Source organism: Mustelus asterias, chromosome 2, assembly GCF_964213995.1.
Source record: "Mustelus asterias chromosome 2, sMusAst1.hap1.1, whole genome shotgun sequence".
Taxonomy (NCBI): domain Eukaryota; kingdom Metazoa; phylum Chordata; class Chondrichthyes; order Carcharhiniformes; family Triakidae; genus Mustelus; species Mustelus asterias.
Window position 1 is genome coordinate 51,538,784 of NC_135802.1, and position 23,791 is coordinate 51,562,574.

A 23,791-nucleotide genomic window follows, 5' to 3' on the forward strand; every position below is an offset into this window, starting at 1 on the left:
CATAGTCCATGCCAAGTTACCTGATCTCAACCTGGGTAGCAGCTGTGGTGCTAAGATTGGGCGCAGTGGCCTTGGATGGAAACAGTTAATACTGCAGATGGCTATGCAGCGACACCAGCTGGAAGTTTATGTACGTGGACATATTAGCAGCATGGCAATACTGTGTGTCAAGAATCACACAAGGTTATTTGGGCAAGATATTAGAGGTCATCTCAGGCATATGGAACCATACTCCAGCAAAGGAGCTAACATCGTAAGAGAAGGACATTGATCAAGTTGTACATTAAAAAAAATAATTTTAACATGAGGCAACATAACAAACAGTAATCAATGCCCACTTAAGTTTCCTAGTAGCTGTGAGTTACTTACTGAATCAGTGCATGAAATCTCTCAGAGCCAAGCTCCTCTGCAGCCAAGGCAGCTATACATAAAACCAGACACTTTTCAGCACCACAGACAGCAATAAAACAAACAAGATTATACATTGCAAAGCTCGGTTACAAAGCATTTAGTATTAAAGGTTAATTGATATAAGTGATCAGTTGTTCTTTAAGCTATTTCTTAATAAAAATGTTTAATAAACATCTCCACAGGTAGCATGGCATTTAAGATGTTGCACTTGACTGAAATTTCAAAAACTTCAACCAAACTAATATTCTAACACAATCAACATCTACAAAAAAATGACAGAGTTAAATACTTTTCAACTTCCAATTATATTCTAATTCATTAGCATAAATCTATATTCCCATGCAATTAATTATTGTGCAAAACAAGTACCTCCCTAATCTTAAATGAACACATAGGAAGGATACTTAAAATGTAATATTCCTGTGTTAATGTAATTTGCCTGCATTGTGTAAAGTAGATTAAATTCAGTATTACTGCATCACTTCTGTACAAACAGGATAACATTCTAATAATCTTGAAACAGCAGTTAATTTCTCAGTAAATTATGCATTTAAATTTTCTGTTTAAATTTCAATGACCTATATAGCCCGTTTAACATAACCAAACCTCCCTAGGTGCTTCACAGGAGCATTATGAAACAAAATATGACACCAAGCCACAAAAGGAGATTTTAGCTCAGATGACCAAAGGTTTGGTGAAAGTGTACTAAAGGCCTCCTTTCTTCAGCTTCCACTTCACTGTATAACATCCCTGACAACATATAAACTTGGGAGAATGGGTAAACCATTCGGCCCTTCGAGCCCACTCTGCCACTTAAGACCAAGGCTTGACTGATTTGATTGTGGCTTCAACTCCACTTTCTTGCCTAACCCTCCTAAACCCATAGACTCTGTATTAGCCAGGAATCTAATTAACTCAGCTGACTCTGCCTCCACCACTCTCTGGGAAAGAGAATTCCACACACACACGACTCAAACAAAAACCTCCTCATCTCTATCTTAATTGGGAGACTCCTTATTTTTAAACTAGGTCCCCGAGTTCTAGGGGAAACATCGTCCCAGCATCCAAACTGTCAAGTCCCCTCAGGATCAAATATATTTCAATAAAATCATCTTTTATTTTTCCAAACTCCAATGGATAAGGTCCAGCCTGTTCAACCTTTCCTCATAAGGCACTCAATTCTCTTTGCAATAAATTACAACATTCCATTTGCCTTCCTAATCACTTGCTGTACCTGCGACACGCAAATCACTCTACTTCAGAGTTCTGCAACCTTGCCATTGAAATAATATGCTGCTTTTCAATTCATGTCTAAGTAGACAAGTTTACATTTTCCCACATTGTAATCAACCTGCCAAGTTTTTGCACACTCACTTAACCTGTTTACATCCCTTTGCAAACTCTATATTCTCTTCACAACTTACAATTCTACCTATCTTTCTGCCATCAGCAAATTTAGCAACCATATATTTGGCCTTCATCCAGGTTATAGATCGTAAATAGTTGAAGCCCCAGCTTTGATTCCTGTGGCACATTAGATCTTACCAACCCAAATTTACCATTCATGCCTACTCACTGCTTTCTGCTAGCTAACCAATCCTCTACCCATACTAATATGTTACCCCCGACACCATGAACATCTTCGATGTGAAACTTAGAATTACAGAATCCTTACAGTGCAGAAGAGGCCATTCGGCCCATCAGTTTGCACCAACTCTCGGGCAGAGTACTGAGGCTCTCTCCCCCGTCCTATCCCTGTAACTCCCTACATATCTTTGGAGCGTGGGAGGAAACCGGAGTACCCGGAGGAAACCCAGGCAGACACAGGAAGAATGTCTCCACAGAGTCACCCAAGGCTAGAATTGAACCCACGTCCCAGATGCTGTGATGCAGCAGTGCTAACCACTGTGCCGTCATGCTGCCCATTCTAGAATCATAGAAACCCTACGGTGCAGAAGAGGCCATTCGGTCCATCAGGTCTGTACTGACTCTCTGACAGAGAATCTACTGAGACCCATCCCTCTGCCCAATCCCCAGAACCCCACACATTTACCATGGCTAATCCACCAAACCTACAAATCTTTGGACTGTGGGAGGAAACCGGAGTGCCCGGAGGAAACCCATGCAAAAACTGGGAGAATGTGCAAATTCCACACAGACAGCCAAGGCCGGAATCAAACCCATGTCCCTGGCATTGTGAGGCAGCAGTGCTAACTATTGTGCCACCATGTCGCCCTTTGTCAAATGCCTCTGGATATGGAAGTACACCACGTCTTCTGGTTTCCCGTTATACATGATGCTTGTTATTCCCTCAAAAGAGGAAAATTAGTCAAACACTATTCCCCTTTCACAAAACCATGTTGACTCTGCCTGATTGCACTAAGATTTTCTAAGTGTCTTGTTACAACCAACCTCCTTCGTAATAGATTCCAGCATTTTCCCTATGACATGCTTTGGGTTAACTGGCCTGTAGTTTCCCCCTTTCATGAAAGGAGTGAAACTACATCGAGGAGTTAGTCACTATTTCCAATCTGATGGGATCTGAAATAGGGAATTTTAGAAGTTAAAATCTATGCATATACTATCTCAGCAGCCACTGCTCTTCAGACATGAAGATGAAGTCCATCAGAAAGCTGTGGACTTGTCAGTCTTCAGTTCTAAAAATTGTTCTCAGTAAACTTTCCCTGGTGATTGCAATTGTCGTTATTTTTTCCCTCCCTTTCACCTATGGATCTGCAACTATATTTGGAACATTATTTGCATCTGCTACAGTAAAGACAGACACAAAGAATCTGTTCAATTCATCCTCCAGGCAGATTAAAATTACCTATGATCATTGCTGTACCTATCACACAAGCCTTTCTTTCCCATATACCCTGGCGTGCAGCGCAGCAGTTACTGATATGGGTCCTATTAACTAGTCCCATGAGTGACTTCTTAGCTTTTCTATTTCTTACTGGTATTACATCTTGATCTTTAGAACTAAGATCAAATCTCTCAAACAGATTCCGTAGCTAGTTTTCTGTTTCGCAGCCAGATTTGCATCAATATTGATTTTGTTCCAAACTAAAATACCTATTCAGAATACTCATACTGCCATGGGTTGGGAGGATTGTTTGGATGAAGGGCTCATAGCGTTGGAAGTCAGTAATTAATGGCACCACCCTTCAGCAAAGTGCACCTCAGTACAAAGCATTATGCTGAAGTCGGAATTGCCTCTTAAGAACATAAAATAGGAATGGGCCACCCTGCCCTTTGAACTTGCTTTGTCCTTCAATGAGGTCATCACTGATCTTCTAGCCTACTTCCACTTTTCCATCCTATTTCCATATCCCTTGATTTCTTTAGCATTCCCCCAAATCTACCAATCTCTGCTCTAAATAATCTCAACAGCTGAGCTCCATACTCCTGTGGGATAAAGAATTCCAAAGATTCATTAACTTTTGAATAAACACATTTCTCATCTCAGTCTTAAATGGTTGACCCCTTATTCTGAAATTATGACCCCTTGATTCAGATTCTCCAGCCAGGAGACACAACTTCCAGGTTCTACTTTGTCAAGCCCTTTAAGATCTGCATAGTTCAATAATCATCACAGTCCCAGGACATGACTGCAGGTGTTCTTCAGGGTAGTGCCCTTGGCCCAACCATCATCAGTTGCTTCATCAATGACCTTCCCTCCATCATAAGGTCAGAAATGGGATGTTCGCAGACAGTCACACAATGTCCAACAACATTCGTGACTCCTCAGAAACTGAAACAGTCCATGCCCATAAGCAGCAAGAGCTGGACAAAATGCATTACATCAGTGCCAGGCAATGATCATGTCCAACAAGGGAATATCAAACCATTTCCAATTGACATTCAATGGCATTACCATCACTGAACACCCCATTATCAATATCCTTAGGGCTACCATTGACTAGAAATTGAACTGGACCAGCCATATAAAGAACAAAGAAACTTACAGCATAGGAACAGGCCCTTCGGCCCTCCAAGCCTGCACCGACCATGCTGCCCGACTGAACTAAAACCCCCTACCCTCCCGGGACCATATTCCTCTATTTCCATCCTATTCACGTATTTGTCCAGACGCCCCATAAAAGTCACTATCGTATCTGCTTCCACTGCCTCCCCTGGCAGCGAGTTCCAGGCACCCACCATCCTCTGTAAAAAAACTTGCTTTAAGCCTTGTCCCTCGTACCTTAAAACTTATGCCCCCTAGTAATTGACTCTTCCACCCTCGGAAAAAGCTTCTGACTATTCATTCTATCCATGCCCCCCCCCATAATCGTGTAGACTTCTATCAGGTTGCTCCTCAAACTCCGTTGTTCCAGTGAGAACAAACCAAGTTTCTCCAACATTTCCTCATAGCTAATGGCCTCCATGCCAGGCAACATCCTGGTAAATCTTTTCTGTACCCTCTCCAAAGCCTCTACATCCTTCTGGTAGTGTGGCGACCAGAATTGAACACTATATTCCAAGTGCAGGCTCACTAAGGTTCTATAAAGCTGCAACATGACTTGCCAATTTTTAAACTCAATGCTCCAGCCGATGAAGGCAAGCATGCCGAATGCCTTCTTGACTACCTTCTCCACCTGCTTTGCCACTTTCAGTGACCTGTGTACCTGTACACCCAGATCCCTTTGCCTATCTATACTCTTAAGGGTTCTGCCATTTTCTGTATATTTCCTATCTGTATTAGACCTTCCAAAATGGATTACCTCACATTTGTCCGGATTAAACTGCATCTGCCATCTCTCCACCCAAGTCTCCAACCGATCTATATCCTGCTGTATCCTCTGATGGTCTTCATCACTATCTGCAAATCCATCAACCTTTGCGTCATCCGCAAACTTACTAATCAAGCCAGTTTCCTCCAAACCATTTATATATATTACAAACAGCAAAGGTCCCAGCACTGATCCCTGAGGAACGGCACTTCTCACAGTCCTCCATTCAGAAACACACCCTTCCACTGCTAACTTCTGGTTTCTATGACTGAGCCAGTTCTGTATCCATCTTGCCAGCTCACCTCTGATCCTGTGCGACTTCAGCTTCTGCACCAGTCTGCCACGAGGGACCTTGTCAAAGGCCTTAATGAAATCCATGTAGACAACATCCACTGCCCTACCCTCATCAATGGCTACAAGAGTAGATCAGAGGTTGGGAATCCTGCAAAAGTAACTCACATCCTGACTCCCCAAAGCCTGTTAGGACTGCAATGAAACACTCTCCACTTTATTGGATGGCGGAGGAAAAAGCTCCAACAACAATCAAGAAACTCGACAACATCCAGGATAAAGTAGCCCATTGGATTGTCATTCCATTCTTCAGCTTCAGCATCCACTCCCTCTCCACCATTGACACACAGTAGCAAGTCTGTACCTTCATCAAGATGCACTACAGCAACTCACCAAGGCTTCTTTGACAGCACTTTTCAAATCCACGACCACTACTACTTAGAAAGACAAGGGGCAGCATCACCTGCCAGTTCCCCTCCAAGTCGCACACCATTGTGACTTGGAATTATATTGGTGGTCACTGGGTCAAACTCCCTCCCTAACAGCGCTGTGGATGCGCCAGTCAGGAGACACAACCTCCTGCACCTACACCACATGGGCTGCAGCAGTTCAAGAAGGTGGCTCACCACCACCTTCTCAAGGGCAATTAGGGATGGGTAATAAATGCTGATCTAGCCAGCAATGCTCACACCTCGTGAAAGAATTAGATATCCTCTCAATCTTGCCACATTCTTAGATATGGTACATTTTCAGAAATCATTAAAAAAAGCCAGTTCGAATTGTTGTATCCTTAAAATAATGAGAACACAGTTCCTTCAGTTTCTTCCATTTATATGCCACTTTCAAAAAGGCGGTTAGGGCAATAATTGATGGCCTTGTCAATATCACCCACATTTCATAAAGAATAAATAAAATTAGGGCTTGTGCCATCTTGATAATGAGTATAAGTTTTTTTTTTACACAGGGTGGTGGGGGCCTGGAATGCACTGCCAGGGGAGGTGGTTGAGGTAGATACTTTAGTAACATTTAAGACTTATCTTATCAGCACATGAACAGGCAGGGTATGGAGGGATACAGGTGGTTGGTCTAGATAGGACGTGATCAGCGCAGGTTTGGTGGACTGTAGGGCCTGTTCCTGTGTTGTACTATTCTTTGTTCTTTATAACCTAGTTTAAAAGTATTCCACATAGAAACAGGCACTAGACTATCAACGTCCATGAAAATATATTCCAGTACAATTATTTCAACTAAACCATATCATCTGCCCTCTGCTCTACATTGTAAAATGCATTTACACTTCTTCAGATTCTCTGACAAAAGGTTTCTATTAATGGTCTCAACATTTTTTTGAACTTTAAGTATCTTAACAAAATACAACCTTTGTGACAAGGCAGATTGATCAGCATATGAAGATTACAGAGAACATATTTCTTCCAGCTTTTTCCATTTATAGCCAATATAGTCTCCTCTGACAAAAATATCGAGGCAGTGGCATCTGCTCAACTCAATCAACCTGGCAAACTGTTCCTTCTTCCTCATAATTCTCCTCCTGCTCAATCTTCATAGCTGCAAATTTTGATCATATATGGTCTTGAATAGGAGAAACAGAAAACTTGTAAAGAAAACCCATTTATATATGAACGCAGCATTTCTCCGTAAGTAAAATGGAGGCATCAGCACTTTCAGCTCCAATAATCATGCCTTGGGGCTTCAGTTCTCATTGCTAACTGCATTGTAATACAACAGAATGCGGTTATGGAGGGCATTCATCACGACTTAGATCCAGCTGGACCACAAAAAGCAACATCTAGTCATCCCTCACTGTCCATTATTCTAGTAACATCTTGAAATGCAAACATCCAGCTTCTTTTCTCTACTGATAACATCCACTTACACTCCTCTCTTTTCCACTCTCACCTCAAATGTCCAAGGATGGACTTCTGTCACGAAGCCTGAAGCCATCTAATTTGCCGTCCCTGCCACAACCCTCCCTTCAGCTAGCCAATCATATAAAACTTCCTTTCTGCCCCTGCCTGGAATTGACATCCTTCTCCAGTTTCTCTGTTATCTCCCCTCATGCCTTCTCAGAGCTCATCTTGGACATATGACCCAGCTCCTGCCCCTTTGAACCTATTCCTGCTACATTGCTAACCACCAAAATGTCCCCCTTCCTGTCTCCCATGTTAGCTGATATTGCCAATGGTTCACTTTCCTCAGGCAAGGTCCTTGTCTCCTTCAATCTACCATTATGCTTCTCTTTAAAAAAAAAACACTGACCTCCCCCACCCTTCCCCTCAATCCTTGAGAACTCCCGCCTCTAACCTTCCTCCTCATCACTAATCTTCCTTTCCTCTACAAAGTCTTTGAATATGCTGTTACTTCTCAAGTCCAGACCCATCTTTCCAAACACTTCATGTCTGAATCCCTCCAATCAGGCTTCCTCCCAGTCCATGGACCCACAACATTTATATAGTAAACATTATAAATGCCATACTATGAGACTGCAATGAAAGTAAGCTACCCCTCCTTAATCTGCCTACATGCCTGATCACACTATCCTCTGCCAACATCATCCAGCTGGGTCTGCACTTATCTGGTACCATTCTTGTCTACATTGTTCTGCAGGGCTCCGTACTGGGACCTCTGCTATTTGTGATATATATAAATGATTTGGAAGAAGGTGTAACTGGTGTTATCAGCAAGTTTGCGGATGACACGAAGATGGCTGGACTTGCGGATAGCGATGAGCATTGTCGGACATTACAGCAGGATATGGATAGGCTGGAAAATTGGGCGGAGAAATGGCAGATGGAAGTTAATCCAGATAAATGCGAAGTGATGCATTTTGGAAGAACTAATGTAGGGGGGATTTATACAATAAATGGCAGAGCCATCAGGAGTATAGAGACACAGAGGGACTTCGGTGTGTGCAAGTCCACAAATCCTTGAAGGTGGCAGCACAGATGGAGGTGGTGGTGAAGAAGGCATATGGTATGCTTGCCTTTATAGGATGGGGTATAGAGTATAAAAGCTGGAGCCTGATGTTGCAGCTGTATAGAACGCTGGTTAGGCCACATTTGGAGTACTGCGTCCAGTTCTGGTCGCCGCACTCCCAGAAGGACGTGGAGGCTTTAGAGAGAGTGCAGAGAAGGTTTACCAGGATGTTGCCTGGAATGGAGGGTCTTAGCTATGAGGAGAGATTGGGTAAACTGGGCTTGTTCTCCCTGGAAAGACGGAGAATGAGGGGAGACCTAATAGAGGTGTACAAAATTATGAAGGGTATAGATAGGGTGAACAGTGAGAAGCTTTTTCCCAGGTCGGAGGTGACGATCACGAGGGGTCATGGGCTCAAGGTGAGAGGGGCGAGGTATAACTCAGATATCAGAGGGACGTTTTTTACTCAGAGTGGTGGGGGCCTGGAATGCGCTGCCAAGTAGGGTGACTGAGGCAGACACGCTGGCATCGTTTAAGACTTACCTGGATAGTCACATGAGCAGTCTGGGAATGGAAGGATACAAACGAATGGTCTAGTTGGACCAATGAGCGGCACTAGCTTGGAGGGCCAAAGGGCCTGTTTCCTGTGCTGTACTGTTCTTTGTTCGTTCTTTGTTCTATCACTATAACCAGTGAATCAGTTGCAATGGCTTCTCTTCCTGCTCCTGCACTGATACTTCTGGTAATCCACAAGGATCTATCCTCGGCTTCCTCCTATTTTTTTTGTAATCAGCACACTACCCCTCAACAACATATCCAAAAACGCAGTCAATTTACACGTGTATGCTGACGACCCCCCCAGCTCTACTCCACCACTCTGTGTCTTAACTTTTCCATTGTCTCTAAATTGTGGAGGCTGCTTTACCAATAGATAGCATTTCTTCCAATTAAATGTTGGGAAGACCGAAGCCATTGTCTTCAATCGCAGCTACAAGCTCCTAGTTTGTTCCCTAGTCAATGATTGCATTTCTTGCCTGGCAGCTACCTCAACATTTCATATGACTTGTCTCTCTGTAACGTCAAAAGGTTCTGTCCATACCTCAGCTCATCTGCTGTTGAAACACTAATCCATGCAATTGTTACCTCTAGGCTTGACTATTTCAATGCGTTCCTGGGTGGCCTCCCCTATCATACCCTCCCCAAGCTTCAGGTCAGCCAAACCTCCACTGTCCATGTCCTGATTCACACCAAGCATAGGTAATGTGTTCCTGGACTTGCTTACCATCTGTCTCCTGGTCAAACAACACCTCAATTATAAAATACCCATCTTTGATTTCAAATCCTTCATTGACCTTGCACCTCCCTTCTTGCGACCTCCACAATCCGCCAAGATTCCTCTAATTCAGGTCCTTTGATCACCTGCAATTTTAATTTTTCCACCAGTGCAGCCATGTCTTCAGCTGTCAAGGGCTTAAGTTCTAGAAGCTTCTCTCTAAACCTCTTCCCTCTTAAGATGCTCCTGAAAATCGACCTCTGATCAAATTTTTGGTCATCTGCGCAACCATCGCCTTGTGTGGCTCAGTGTCAAACTTTGCTTTAAAACACACCAGTGAAGCACCTTGTGGCTTTTAATGCTAAAGTGCTTTATTAATTCATATGATTACTGCATCACATCCAACTCATACGAACTCTAAGAACTGCGGGTTAACGATCAAGAACACACATTGACTACTGATACCAACTCTAGCATTAGATCTGCTGGTCCACCCGAGATACCCAACTCAACACAGAGCAGGAACTGAAGTTGAGACAAATGAGTCCTTTTAGCAACTACAGTTTTACCATCAGAAGACAAAACTTTCATCAAACTACTCGGAATTTCAACATCCATTCTGTAGTGAGTCCTTCACATGTTAAGCTTAAAAGGAGTCAATTTAAATAATTTTAAATAAATTGATAGGGAAAAATATGCAGCAATAAAACAAAAAAGAAAATTCACAACAGATAATCAGCACCTGAAGGAAATATATCCTGTTAGAGATAAGTCCTACCCAAAATGAGTACATCTTTCTCCCAATGTCTACACTTCCAACATCTGATATTTATCCATTTCATCTCTTCAGCAACTTCTACTTTCCTCACACAAATGCATTATTGGCGATGCATGTCAGAAGACAAGACATTGCCATGGTTACGGCAGGTGAATGTGGCCATAGTAGCTAAAGAAAGACAACTGTCATCCTTATTTCACAAGGCAAGATGTGAAATTGAGAATAAAAATTACCCAAAACCATTAAAATCGTACTACTCAACAAAAGTGAGCAACTATAATGTGAAATCCACTGCATATTGCGCAAATAAATAGATAATCCTCATACTTCCTTGTTTTATAATACTCTTGCCAGAGGAACACTCTAGTGAAGTCTCTTGCAAACAACTACTAGATGCAACATAGCAGCACACAAGTTCACACTATCCTAAAGGGAAGCAAGACCTAACAATAACTTCGTAGTTACACATGACATTGATGCATGGATTCCACCCACTGTTTGTAAACCAAGTAAGTGATCTCTGTAAGCTTTTGGTACGCTTCTGAATCAGTCCGTGCTCAAAAACTAAGACCATTTTCCTCAGATCTGCAGATTTTCCCTAACAGTGCAAAAATCATTACATAATTCCCAGTTAGACCGGCCTATATTTCACAAGATTCTACACTTAAATGACAAACATTAAAGCAAAAATATTGCTTTCCAAAACGTGGATCCAGCATATTTTCTATAGAACATTTACATTTGAAAGATTAAATGTTTCCATTCTGCAAATCACAAATACAGAACAGCCCTATTATTATTTTAAGGTTTGAAAAGACATGCAGACTGCATACATTAGGCAAGCAAAATTGCTTCTTTTTAAAAAGGAATGAAATATTCACCATCATATATTATTATTTATCCAAAAAGGTGGTTTCTTACAGAGCTGTTCCTCTTCAGTCCCCTGACTGGACTCTGGCTGATTTTCAGAAATACTGGCATGTTCCTCTGCTGATTTTTCTTTAGCCAACATTACCAAACAGAAGGGAGTAGTGTTGTTTAATCTAGCAGTTTCTAGAATTTCACTCAGAGTGAGGCAGAAAAGATTCTTATGTTCTTCATCTAAAATGAATAGAAATTTAAAAAGCTGTTTTTGACAGGTATAATCAGTCAGCTAATCATGAAACCGATAAGAGGCATTTTCATACATTGGAAGCTTGAACATTTCCTGATAATTTACGGAGATATGGAGGGAGCAGAGAGAGTGGCAGAATTAAACATGATCCAAGTTGACAGCCTAGGCATAGCATTACTACCTTCACCTCTGTAGAAGTTGGTTGTTGGCTCAAGTTCCAATCTAGGATGCAAAATGTTTCTGTTATGTACATAACTAGGTTTCTCAGAGGTGAGATAAGACTATGTTAGAAATATATCTTCAAAGACTATATATATATATTTTTTAATTTGAAAGGACATTGCATTATTTGGGCACTTGGAAGTTGATCTGGATTTTATTTTTGAAAAGATCCAAGTTCACCTTGGACTGTCAATAATTAGGAAATCACATGACTTTAGCTAAGCGACCAGCATGGCCCTTAAGGGGGAAGAGCCGCATGCTTGTGTGCAATGAAATTACTTTAGTTGATCCAAGCCTGAACCAACCACGCTGCCCATCTGAACTAAAACCCCCTACCCTCTGGGGACCCTATCCCTCTATGCCCATCCTATTCATGTATTTGTCAAGATGCCCCTTAAAACTCACTATTGTATCTGCTTCCACTACCTCCCCCAGCAGCGAGTTCCAGGCACCCACCACCCACTGTGTAAAAAAACTTGCCTCGTACATCTCCTTTAAACCTTGCCCCTCGTACCTTAAACCTATACCCCCTAGTAATCGACTATTCCACCCTGGGAAAAAGCTTCTGACTATCCACTCTGTCCATGCCCCTCATCATCTTGTAGACTTCTATCAGGTCACCCCTCAACCTCTGTCGTTCCAGTGAGAACAAACCAAGTTTCTCCAACCTCTTCTCATAGCTAATGCCCTCCATACCAGGCAACATCCTGGTCAATCTTTTCTGTACCCTCTCCAAAGCCTCCACATCCTTCTGGTAGTTTGGCGACCAGGATTGAACACTAGTTTCCAAGTGCGGCCTAACTAAGGTTCTATAAAGCTGCAACATGACTTGCCAATTTTTAAACTCAATGCCCCGGCCGATGAAGGCAAACATGCCAAAATAGTGGGTCTAGATAATCTGCACACTCCTCACATTCCAATTGTAATAACTAGTTAATTGGTTTTATTTACATTTCTAATGCTGTTGGTTAAGTGATGAATATTGCTCATGATGCTAGCAGAAACTTTTTTTTAATATTTAAAGTGTCTTGGAATCATTTACATTCATTTATAAAGGCAAATGAGCTCTCAATTTACTGCCCGATACAAACAGCAGTAAATTTCACAGTGCAGCACTCCCTCGCTACTGCTGAGACTTATCAGTCTAGATTACATATTGATTTGTTTGGAATGGAGCTTGAGCGCTGATTTACAGGCAAGGATGCTACTGCTTGAACCAAGGCAATACCACACATGCTGGCATAAAAAGAGTGACACAAAAGTAATTACGAGAAGTAAGCTCTGTTGATAGGAGACAAAGCCTTTAAATCACATATCTCCTAATTTAAGCTCAGCACACAATTAGCAATTAACTTATTTTCTGTGCCACCATCACTTTTCCTTATTAAATAAAAATAAATCCTCAAATTTCACAGAATTTAAAGCACACATCTTGAAAAATCCTGCAACATAAAAAACACATTCAGAATGATAATGCTCCTTAGCAGTTTGCTTACTCTAGGTTCATGCATAAGCTCACGCTGCAACAACACCTGACACAACTAAAGAAACCTTCCCGATACCCCACAAACACCTTCCCTGGAGCCACAATACTCACTTTGATTTGCAGCAGACACTCCAAATGCAATCAGATTCTGAAACTATTCCCTACAAATGCTGAGGGTGACAAGCAACCAACTATCAAAAGTCTCGGGAGCAATGCCAAAGCAGTTCATGAAAGTGCGAGGGCACTAGCAATGCAATAGCTTACTTGGGGCAGCAACCTTTATCATTACCTATCTGCCACAACCTAACTTGCTAGAAAGAAAATTCCAGAAAAGGAGCAAATTCAAATATGGAATCTTGAAACTAAAACATATTGGACAGATTGTATTTTATAAACTCAATCTTGAAATGAGGCACTGTTGGAAAGCTGGCATTTAGTACTCAACTATAGTTGCTGATCGTGGCCACAATGGGCCCTCCTGTTTAATACAGTGCAGTGGCTCATCGGGCCACTTCAGGGAGCAGTGAAAAGTTAACAACTTTGGTGTGGGACTGCAGTCACATACAGGCCAGGATGGGCAAATGCTACAGGATTCTTTCCCTATAGGTCATCTGTGAACCAGCTGGGTTGATATTTTACGATTGCTTTTAATCACTTTTGTGTCAGCCATGGCTCATCCCAGCACACTTACCTCTGAATCACGAGGTTCAGGTCCTTTGCCAGGGCTAGAGCACAAAAATCAAAGATCATGCTCAAGTGAGGTGCCGAGGGAGCATTGCACTGTTGAAAGTGCCATCTTTCAGATGTAACATTAAACCAAGATTCAATTTGCCTACTCAGGTGGATGTGAAAGATCCCATGATGCTCTATGTCAAAGAAGGGGAGGGGAGTAATTCCTGGCATCCTGGCAAACATTTACCCCACAATCAACATCACAGATTATCTGGGCATTATCACATTGATGTTTGTGGGAGCCTGCTGTCAAATCTGCTGCCATGTGCCCTACCTTACAACAGTGACTATACTTCAAAAAAAAAGTACTTCACTGGCTGTAATGTGGTTGGGGATAACTGCTATATGTAAAAAGCACAAGTCTTTCTTTTAATTTCTGAATTTTAAAAATGTTTGATATAAAAAATACAAGTCGCAAAACTGCCGCGTTGTGATTCAAACCATAAAGCAGATTCGAAATGTGAAACAGAATGTAACAAGACTTTTAGCTAGCTAGATAGAGCAATGTGAAACTGCTGGCTTAAAGCCAGCCACTTAAAGCTCAATGTGATTTTTAAGCAATTGGCCATGCCAATTACAACTCACAAGTAAATGCATCAAAATCTATATTTTACACATTTCAACACTGCAGACCTTGCAGAATTGATGGAGTAAGTTACTCTACCTGTACAGTCTCGCCAATTTGGTTTGTCAGATTTGAACAGGAAATTCTTTAGAAGGTAGGCCTATAAAAAGTAAACAAAATAAATCAAAAATTAGCGCAGAGTTGAAAACACAATGAATGATATAATGTAATTCAAGCCTTCATTTAACTGATATTATAAACTTTTCTCTCTCTTCATATGCTGTCCATCTCATCCTTAAATCTGCCAAAGTTATAAACAGCATCTTATATGACTGTGACAAATTTTCCCATCTTGTCCTTTTTAACCTGTCACAGTTGATCATGCCATCTTTTTCTAACACCTCTCTGTGGTCCAGCTGAGTGAGACAGCTCTCATCTGGTTCCATTCTTATCTATATAATCATATAGAGAATCATGAGCAATGAATGGCTTCTCTTCTTCCTCCCACAGCATTCCCTCTGGTGTCCCTCAAGGATCTATTCTTGGCCTCTTCCTATTTTGCATCGACATATGGCTGTTTGATAACAATATCCAAAATCACAGGGTTAGTTTCCACATGTACACTGACCTTGCCCATCTTACCAAAACCTCCGCCACTTTTGTTAAATTATCAGATTGTTTATCCAACATTCAGCACTGGATGAACAGATATATTTCCACCAACATTGGGAAGACTGAAGCCTTTGCTTTTGGTCCCTGCTCCAAACTCCAATTGTAGCTACTGACTCCATTCTTTTCCCTGCCAATAGTCTAAGATTCATCCAGTTTGTTCACAACATTGGGATTACATCTGATGCCAATTCAAGTGTTCAGCTTTATATCCTTGCCATCAAAAAAGACTGAATTATTCCTCTAATTCTGGCTTCTTGAGTGACTTTGACTTTAATCGCTCCACCATTGATGGATGCGCCTTCAGTTGTCTAGGCCTCTGGAATACCCCCCAAAACCTTTCTGCCTCTATGTTGCTTTCCTCCTTTAAGACACTCCTTGTAATTTACCTCTTCGACAAAGCTTTCGGTCATCCGACCTAATATCTTATGTGGTTCAGTGTCAGAAACTATTTTATAATGCTCCAGTGAACCACCTTGGGATGTTTTATTTGGTGTAAGGCGCTATATATAAATTACTTAATCAACAGTCTACAAAGCAACAATAAAATGAAGAAACATAAGGCTACATTAATAATAATTAGTAATAATGTACCATTTCAATACTGGGATGAGTAGAAACTTAGTAGCAATGAGTTGGCCCAAAGCCCAAACCTAATCTGAATGAATCACTTGAGAAAGCTGTATTGTTTAAAATTGGGGATGGGAGGAATATTTCTCAAAAAAAATCCTTTCACTTCTCAGCCTTTTGGCTAAGATCAAGCGTCAGGTGAAGCCCAAGATCAGGTGCAATGCTCTTCTTGTCAGCTTGGATCATAAATGCCTCTCTTATCATAGAATCATAGAGTCCTAAAGTGCAGATAGAGGCCATTCGGCCCATCGAGTCTGCACCAACCACAATCCCACCCAAGCCCTATCCCCATAACCCCATACATTTCCCCTGACACTAAGGGGCAATTTAGCATGGCCTATCTATTTAACCTGCACATTTTTGGATGCAGGAGGAAACCGGAGCACCTGGAGGAAATCCACGCAGACACAGGGAGAATGTGCAAACTCCACACAGACAGTGACCCAAACTGGGAATTGAACCCAGGTCCCTGGCGCTGTGAGGTAGCAGTGCTAACTACTGTGCCACCCATGTGGGGACCATGAATTGGATTCAATTTGAATTGGTTTTTAGAGCAAGTGAGGAGATGGATTCGGGCTTGCCTGGTCCAGTCTATACATTGGCTTTGTAACTTTAAGAATGGAGTAAAATTAATTAAAAATTTTAAAGAACACCTAAAATGGCTTAAATAAAAGCAAAGTACTGCAGTTGCTGGAAATCTGAAGGAGGATCAATTCTTTAAAAGGATCATTTCTGAAATGCTAACTCTGTTTCTTTCCACAAATGCTGCCAGGCCTGCTAAGTTTATCCAACATTTTCTGTTTTTATTACCTAAAAAGGCTTGCTGTTCTGCCTAAGACATACTAGCTAACCTATCTACTTCATCAGCAAATCAATCTCCAGCAAAACAATGAACAGATCAATGAGCCACTCCAGCCACTGTACCTGAACAGGCGCAATTACTGCACAGGGACCCCCTTCAAACTGTTCCAAGGCCGTAGATTCCGATTGACTTAAAACAAATCCTGTAAAGGAAATTTGAAAGGTTTAATAAAAATATGGAATGGAGACAACAGTCCACGATATCTCGGTTGGTAACTGTTTGCTATTAGCTGCCATATGTGGGGAACACTCCTGTTTGATTCTGGGCCAGTTCTCAGATTGCTGATCTCAATCACAACAATAGTTGGGAAGGTCCGAGTCCTTGATTTCATTTTGAAAATGCACGTATGTAGGTGTCACATTACAGACCGGACACAGCTGCAATGATTCCCACAGTTAAACAAGCTGACAACTTTCACCATTAAGGAATACACATCTACATGTGACTCCAGATCCACAGCAATGTAGTTGACTCTTAAATGCCCTCTGAAATAGCTGCTGCTCAGACGCCCACCATGTAGTGGAGCCGCTGCCACCTTCCCGTCCTCTCGCTCCGGATTGGATTATCAGGAATCCAATAAATTCCTGATTTGTTTCCAATAAATCAGGACAAAATTAATAGTCATATGACCAAATGCAGGTTAATTAAGGAAAGCTATGATTAATTTCTTAAGGGAAGAGTGTTTAACTAACTTGGGAGTTTTTCGAATGTGCAACAGAAGGGGTTTGTGAAGGCAATGCCGTTGATGCATGTACAAAAGGCATTTGATAGTGTTGCACAACAGGCTTGTGAGCAAAGTCATAGCTCACAGAATAAAAGCAACATGAATACGAAAGTGGCTGAGAGATTAACCACTTGCTTCCTATCAAAGTATATTGGGTCAGAGGAAGGTTTACAGTGTTGGGATCTTTCCTCTTCCTGATAATATATTAATGACCCAGAACTTGGTGCATAGGCCACAATTTCAAAATGTGCAAGTGATACAGAATTTGGAAGAATTGAGAACAGTGAAGAAGATATTGTAGAACTTCAAAAAGATATGGCCAAGTTGATGGAATGGGCAGGCAGGGTGGCAGATGAAGCTCAATGTGGAGAAATGTGAAGTGATTTATTTTTATAGGGTTGGATGGACCTGGCGAAACACTATAAACTAAAGGGCACAATTCTAATGGGGATGCAGGAGCAGAGGGACCTCGGCATGTAACTGCAAAAATCATTGAAGGTGGCAGGGCAGGTTGAAAGAGCAATCAATAAAGCAAATAATATCCTAGGCTTTATTAATCAGGACATAGAGTACAAGAGCAAGGAGCTTATGTGGAAGGTATACAAGATACCTCAACTGGAGTATTGCATCTGTTTTTTTTAATGTATTTGTTCACAGAATGTGGATGGCAGTGGCAACACCAGAATTTATTGCCCATCCCCAACTGCCCTTGAACTGACTGGCTTGCTATTTCAGAGGGCATTTAAGAGTCAACTGCATTGCTGTGGATCTAGTCACATGTAGACTAGACCAGGTAAAAACAGCAGATTTCCTTCCCTAAAAGGGATATTAATGGACCGGATGGGTTCTTAGGACAATTAACGATAATTTCATGATCACCATTAAGATGAGCTTTCAATTCTGGATTTATGAATTGAATTTAAACTCCACCGGTTGCAGTGGTAGGATCTGAACCAGTGCCCCCTGATTTCAAGTTCAATAACATGATATGGTCCAATTCTGGGTGCTACATTTTAGGTAAAATGTCAAGGCATCGGCAGAGAGCAGAAAATATTCACAAGAATGGTTTCAGGGATTGCAAACCCATAATCTACTGACACTGAGACAGTGGCTGATGTTGTCCAGTAAAGGGATTTTGTAAAATGGGTTGGAGCTGGCGGGGAGGCAGCTGAGAGTGTGGAGAAAAATGAAACACGATCAGAATGATGTGCCATTAGAGCTGGGCAGGGCTGAGCCCAGGGCGGGTGGGAGACTGGGACAGGTCCGGGGTGGGGCCGCTACCTTGGGTCCATCTGCGGAAGACGGAGTCGGACAGTGCGCTGTTCGGGCGTTTCCCCCACACCAGCTCCGCCAGCTCGATGTTATACATGTCCCGGCCGGAGCTGCTGCTCAGACACACGCCGTGTAGAAGAGCCGCCGCCCCGTCCTCTCGCTGCCCTGAGTCCCCTTCAGGCTCCGGCCGCCGCCACCGACATCTCAGAGCTGGGACACATCCGGGTACCTCGCCCCAATACAACCGGAAGTGCCAGCCACACGCATGCGCCCGGGTAGGCCAATGAGCGGCGGGGTTAAAGGGCAGCAGCTGGTGCGAGTGTCCGATAGTCTGTTGTATGCTGACTTTGATTTCTGTTCGGGCTGTTCCCCCTCCTTTTTGGGAAGCTGCCCCTTTTACTTTGTCCTGATGTAATCTGAGTTTGTTTACTTGGTTTGGTTTGACCTAAAAAGAGGGCATGGGGATGCGTGTGTATGCTGCAATGGTCAAACACTGTCTGTATGCGGCATGGGGATGTGTGTATGCTGCAATGGTCAAACACTGTCTATGCTGCATGGGGATGTGTGTATATGTGCTACAATGGTCAACCACTGTCTGCTTGCTGCATGCGGGTGCGTGTGTGCGTGCGCTGCAATGACCGAACACTATGCTGCATGTGGATGTGTGTGTGTGTACATGAATGACCAAACACTGTCTATGCTGCATGAGGATGTGTGTGTGCTGGAATGGCCAAACACTATCATAGGTGTATAAGGAGTATAGTAAGGGACTGAGGACACAGTCTTGTGGGGCACTGGTGTTGAGGATGATTGTGGAGGAGGTGTTGTTGCCTATCCTTACTGATTGTGGTCTATGGGATAGGAAGGCTAGGATCCAGTCACAAAGGGAGGTGCTGAGCCCCAGATCACAGAGTTTGGAGATTAGTTTTGTCGGAATAACGATGTTTAAGACTGAGCTGCAGTCAATAAATAGGAGTCTGACATAAGTGTCTTTGTTATCCAGGTGTTCCACGTTGAGTGCAGGGCCAGGGAGATGGCATCTGCTATGGACCTGTTGCGGCAATAGGCAAACACTATCTGTGCTGCATGGGGATGTCTGTGTGTGCTACAATGGCCAAAGACTGTCTGTCTGCTGCTTCGTATCCTCTGTCTCTGATCTAATATTCCATCAATTCTTTGTATCATTAAAGATTTTGCAAAAATCAAAAAGGGTTGTTGAAATTTTTGGCTGGGAGATATAAGGGGTTCCACACTAAGACAACATGGTCGCAGAGTGCTTAGCACTGCTGCCTAATAGCGCCAGGAACCTGGGTTCGATTCCCGGCTTGGGTCACTGTCTGTGTGGAGTTTGCACGTTCTCCCTGTGTCTGTGTGGGTTTATTCTGGGTGCTCCAGTTTCCTCCTGCAGTCCAAAAGACGTGCTGGTTAGGTGCATTGGCCATGCTAAATTCTCCTTCAGTGTAGCCAAACAGGCGCCGGAGTATGGCGACTAGTGTATTTTCACAGTAACTTCACTGCAGAGTTAACGTAAGCCTACTTGTGACACTAATAAATAAACTTTAAAAAAACTTAAGATAAGATCAATGACCATCTTTGCAATCGGCTAACAGCTAATAACAGTAAGCCTATATGTGGCCCAAAAATAGTAGTTAAGTGTCAATGATCAGTCAATAATGTGAAATGATGACCATGTAAATAATGGTGAAACCTTCGTATGCCAAAAATTATACTCAATGCTCCTTTTTCTGGTTGAGCATAATTAGATTCAGTGCTGGTCAGAGTATGTGAAGGAAAAGTTATTGGTCGTCTTCTCTCGAAGGCATAATATGTGAAATGACTGCCCCCACTCCATAAGATGAAGCTTTGCAAACAAATAAAATGGTAGCTATGAATTAAATGAGTCAATACTTCAGACTTCTGCAAAGTATCTTTGACATCCTTGTATGCTTTCTCACATTCTCTTGTCCTGTCCCATGACTGTTTCACATATAGTAAATTACACAGTGGCTTCAATAATGTAGCTAAGTTAGAAACACATTTGCCATAATAATTTACTAATCCTAGAAAGGATCTCTATTGCATCACATTTGTCAGACATGGTGCTTATAAAATTATTTCCATCTTTTCAGATGCTTTATGTAGGCCTTTACTATCAATAATGTGACCAAACATTGGACTGATATCTGGAAAAAGTCACATTTTTCTTTCTTGATACACAGACCATGTGCTTGAAGATGCTCCAATGTTGCTTCTAACTTATTCAGGTACTCTTCTTCCCTGGGCCCTGTAATTAGAATATCATCCAGGTAACATTGTACACCAGAGAGACCGCTTAAAATCTGATCCAGCAATCTTTGGAATAGGGCTGGTGCAGATGAATGGTATGTTTCTCTATGAATGGTATGTTTTGTCTGTATAGTGCGCAAGAAACAATATTTTTCACAGTATGTTAATACATGTAACTAATAAACCAAATCAAATGTTATTCTAAAAGGCAATTTTTTATAATAAAAAAAGCTTTTATGAGTAATGATGATAAGCAATGGTTGAGATTCAGCTAGCATCATAAAACAGTGGGCATGGTCTCTTTCTCACTGATGCAGCAGCGCTCGATTAAGACTTCAGGAGCTCACTGCCCTGCACAGTTCTCACCAGGCCTGAGTTGAAAGGTCAGGCGACTGCATTCAAAAAAATTAAAGGTAAGAAAGTAGAAGTGGAGTGGCAATTGGAGTCAGAATTGCCACTTGTGGAGGTTCAGAGTATATCCTGACACCAAACTGTCGGCACCCACTCTGTTTGCTGGCACATGCTTGGTTTCTGCCATTGCCAATGGCATCCTTGTGTGCCTGTTGAATGTTCGCCACCCATTTACTGCTTCTCGCTCACCAACCCGCTCCTGACCCCTCATTGCTTCCTGCTCTCTGTCCATTCCCAGCACCACATCTCACTTGCTGCTCGCTCACCTCGCTTGCTGCCTCACTGGCCTGATGTCCCTGCTGACCACTCCACTCGGCAGTTCACTGGCCTTGACCTCTTCGGCCCCACAGTTTTATGACGTGTGATTACAGGATTTTCAATTAATGTTTAGGGGATCAATATTCTGAAAATTTCAATCCTTACAAACAGAATTCATCGAACTGGAGCAGAAGCAAGTTTTATTTGACCTTGAGGGACTGGAAAGCAGTCGGTGTATTGAGTTAACAATATGTCAATCTGCATATCGAGGATTTGTATTTAAAAGTATTATGGAATTCATTGCCGCAGAAGGCTGTGGAGGTCAGGTCATTGAGCGTATTTAAGACAGAGATAGATAGGTTCTTGATTGGCATGGGGATCAAAGGCGGGAAAATAGAGTTGAGAAACTTATCAACCATGATTGAATGGTGGAGCAGACTTGATGGGCTGAATGGCCTAATTCTGCTCCTATGTCTTATAGTCTTATGGTCTTATTATTCTGAACTTATAGGAACAACAAGATACAACAATCTGTTCAGTTATTTTATTGCTCGCCATGGGCCTTCACTGTGCACAAGTTAACTGCCATGCTTCCTGAATTACGATAGTGACCACCCACTTCAAAAAGTACTAAACCCTGCAATGCTGGCATTCAGACCCACCCAACGCCCCAATCATTGCCCCCCCCCACCCACCCCGGATGTGTCCGGGCCAGCCTTGATGCCGCCCCCAACCCCCGCCCCAGCCTGCCTCGATTTTCCCTCACCCGGCAGTCCTGATTTCCCCCTCACCCCCTGCAGGCCTGATCTCCCCCCAGTCCCCCCTCCTGCAGCCCAACCTACCTCTCCCCCCCCCCCCAATGGCTTATCCCAATTGCTGGCCTCCATCCCTCTGTCACCGCCGACAGCAGAATGGCATCCGGACCTTCCCCCCCCCCCTTGAGGCCTCTATAGGCCCCGCCCCCTCTGGCATCACCCCCTGGGCATTGACATTTTGCCCTTGGGCAGTGCCAGGGTGACACTGCCAAGCTGACAATGCCCAGGAGGCACCCCACTTACCCCCGACCTCCTGAGGGGCCTCTTTAAAGTTTTTATTTATTAGTCACAAGTAAAGCTTACATTAACACTGCAATGAACTTACTGTGAAATTCCCCCAGTCGCCACATTCCGGCGCCTGTTTGGATCAATGCACCAAACCAGCATGTCTTTCAGATTGTGGGAGGAAACCGGAGCACCTGCAGGAAACCCACACAAACACGGGCAGAACTTGCAAACTCCACACAGAAAGTGACCCAAACCGGGAATCGAACTCTGGTCCCTGGTGCTGTGAGGCAGCAGTGCTAACCACTGTGCTACCATGCCGCCCCCAGTGGGGTTAGGTTGCCAGCTCCCTGCAAGTGGGGAGCTCTTGTAAACTTTGCTGGAGTGAAACACTTCTGTCCCGGGCCAGCTAATGATATGGTAATTCTAATTTAAATAAGTTACACAGCCCCATGCGATTTCTGGCACAGAGCTGTTGGCACTGGAAATCCAGCAGCCGGAGACTCCTGAAGGCCGTGGCGCTCAGCGGGAAGCCTGCTACATGGCTTCTGCTTGAGTCTCGCCCCTCAAATCTTTCTTCCCGTTATATTAAATTGCAAAATGCAGTTGAGGGTAGTTGTTTCATGTTTCCCTTCTGGAATTTGAAATGGCATGGCATTTACCATCAACCATGTCCTTAACAATGTTTCAAACAAATCATCTCTCATTCTTCTAAAGTACAGAGAATATAGAATCTAGTTTATTCACCCTCTTCACAGAACAACCCTCTAATTCCCAGGGCTAATCTGGTGAACCCTTACAGTACTCCTTCCAATGCAAGAATATCTTTCTAATGTGACAAATAACTAACTCATTGTTCATGCTAATGTTTAAGAAGTAATGTTTTGTTCTGGGAAGATTGCTGCAGTGAAGGTAAGGAGATTGTCAGGACATCAAAAAGAAAATGACAGTTCTGAAGTTACCCATGATTGTTTAATAGATCAGAATAGAAGAGATGGAGCCATAAAACAGCAGGTAAGTTGACTTAGCTGAAAAAATTGTAATAAGGGATAATTGCAATAAGGGATAATTGCATTGGAAGTCAATTGGAGGATTGACCA

The 23,791-nt window shown here is 42.7% G+C and overlaps 1 protein-coding gene across 2 annotated transcripts in view; it reads right to left on the minus strand.

The window, feature by feature from the left end:
• The window catches only part of mindy3 (MINDY lysine 48 deubiquitinase 3), a 137,949-nt gene extending 119,017 nt beyond the window's left edge, over positions 1-18,932 (minus strand). The window contains exons 1-5 of one of the 2 annotated variants that reach the window (XM_078235275.1): positions 18,706-18,932; positions 16,763-16,842; positions 14,639-14,699; positions 11,342-11,521; positions 370-421 (exon numbers count right to left, since the gene is read on the minus strand). In XM_078235275.1, coding sequence (XP_078091401.1) covers positions 370-421; positions 11,342-11,521; positions 14,639-14,699; positions 16,763-16,842; positions 18,706-18,793 — 461 coding nt within the window. In that variant the 5' untranslated portion in view covers positions 18,794-18,932. The remainder of the gene's footprint in view (positions 1-369; positions 422-11,341; positions 11,522-14,638; positions 14,700-16,762; positions 16,843-18,705) is intronic. The other variant, XM_078235285.1, reaches the window with a different exon arrangement.
• Positions 18,933-23,791: the final 4,859 nt, after the last annotated feature.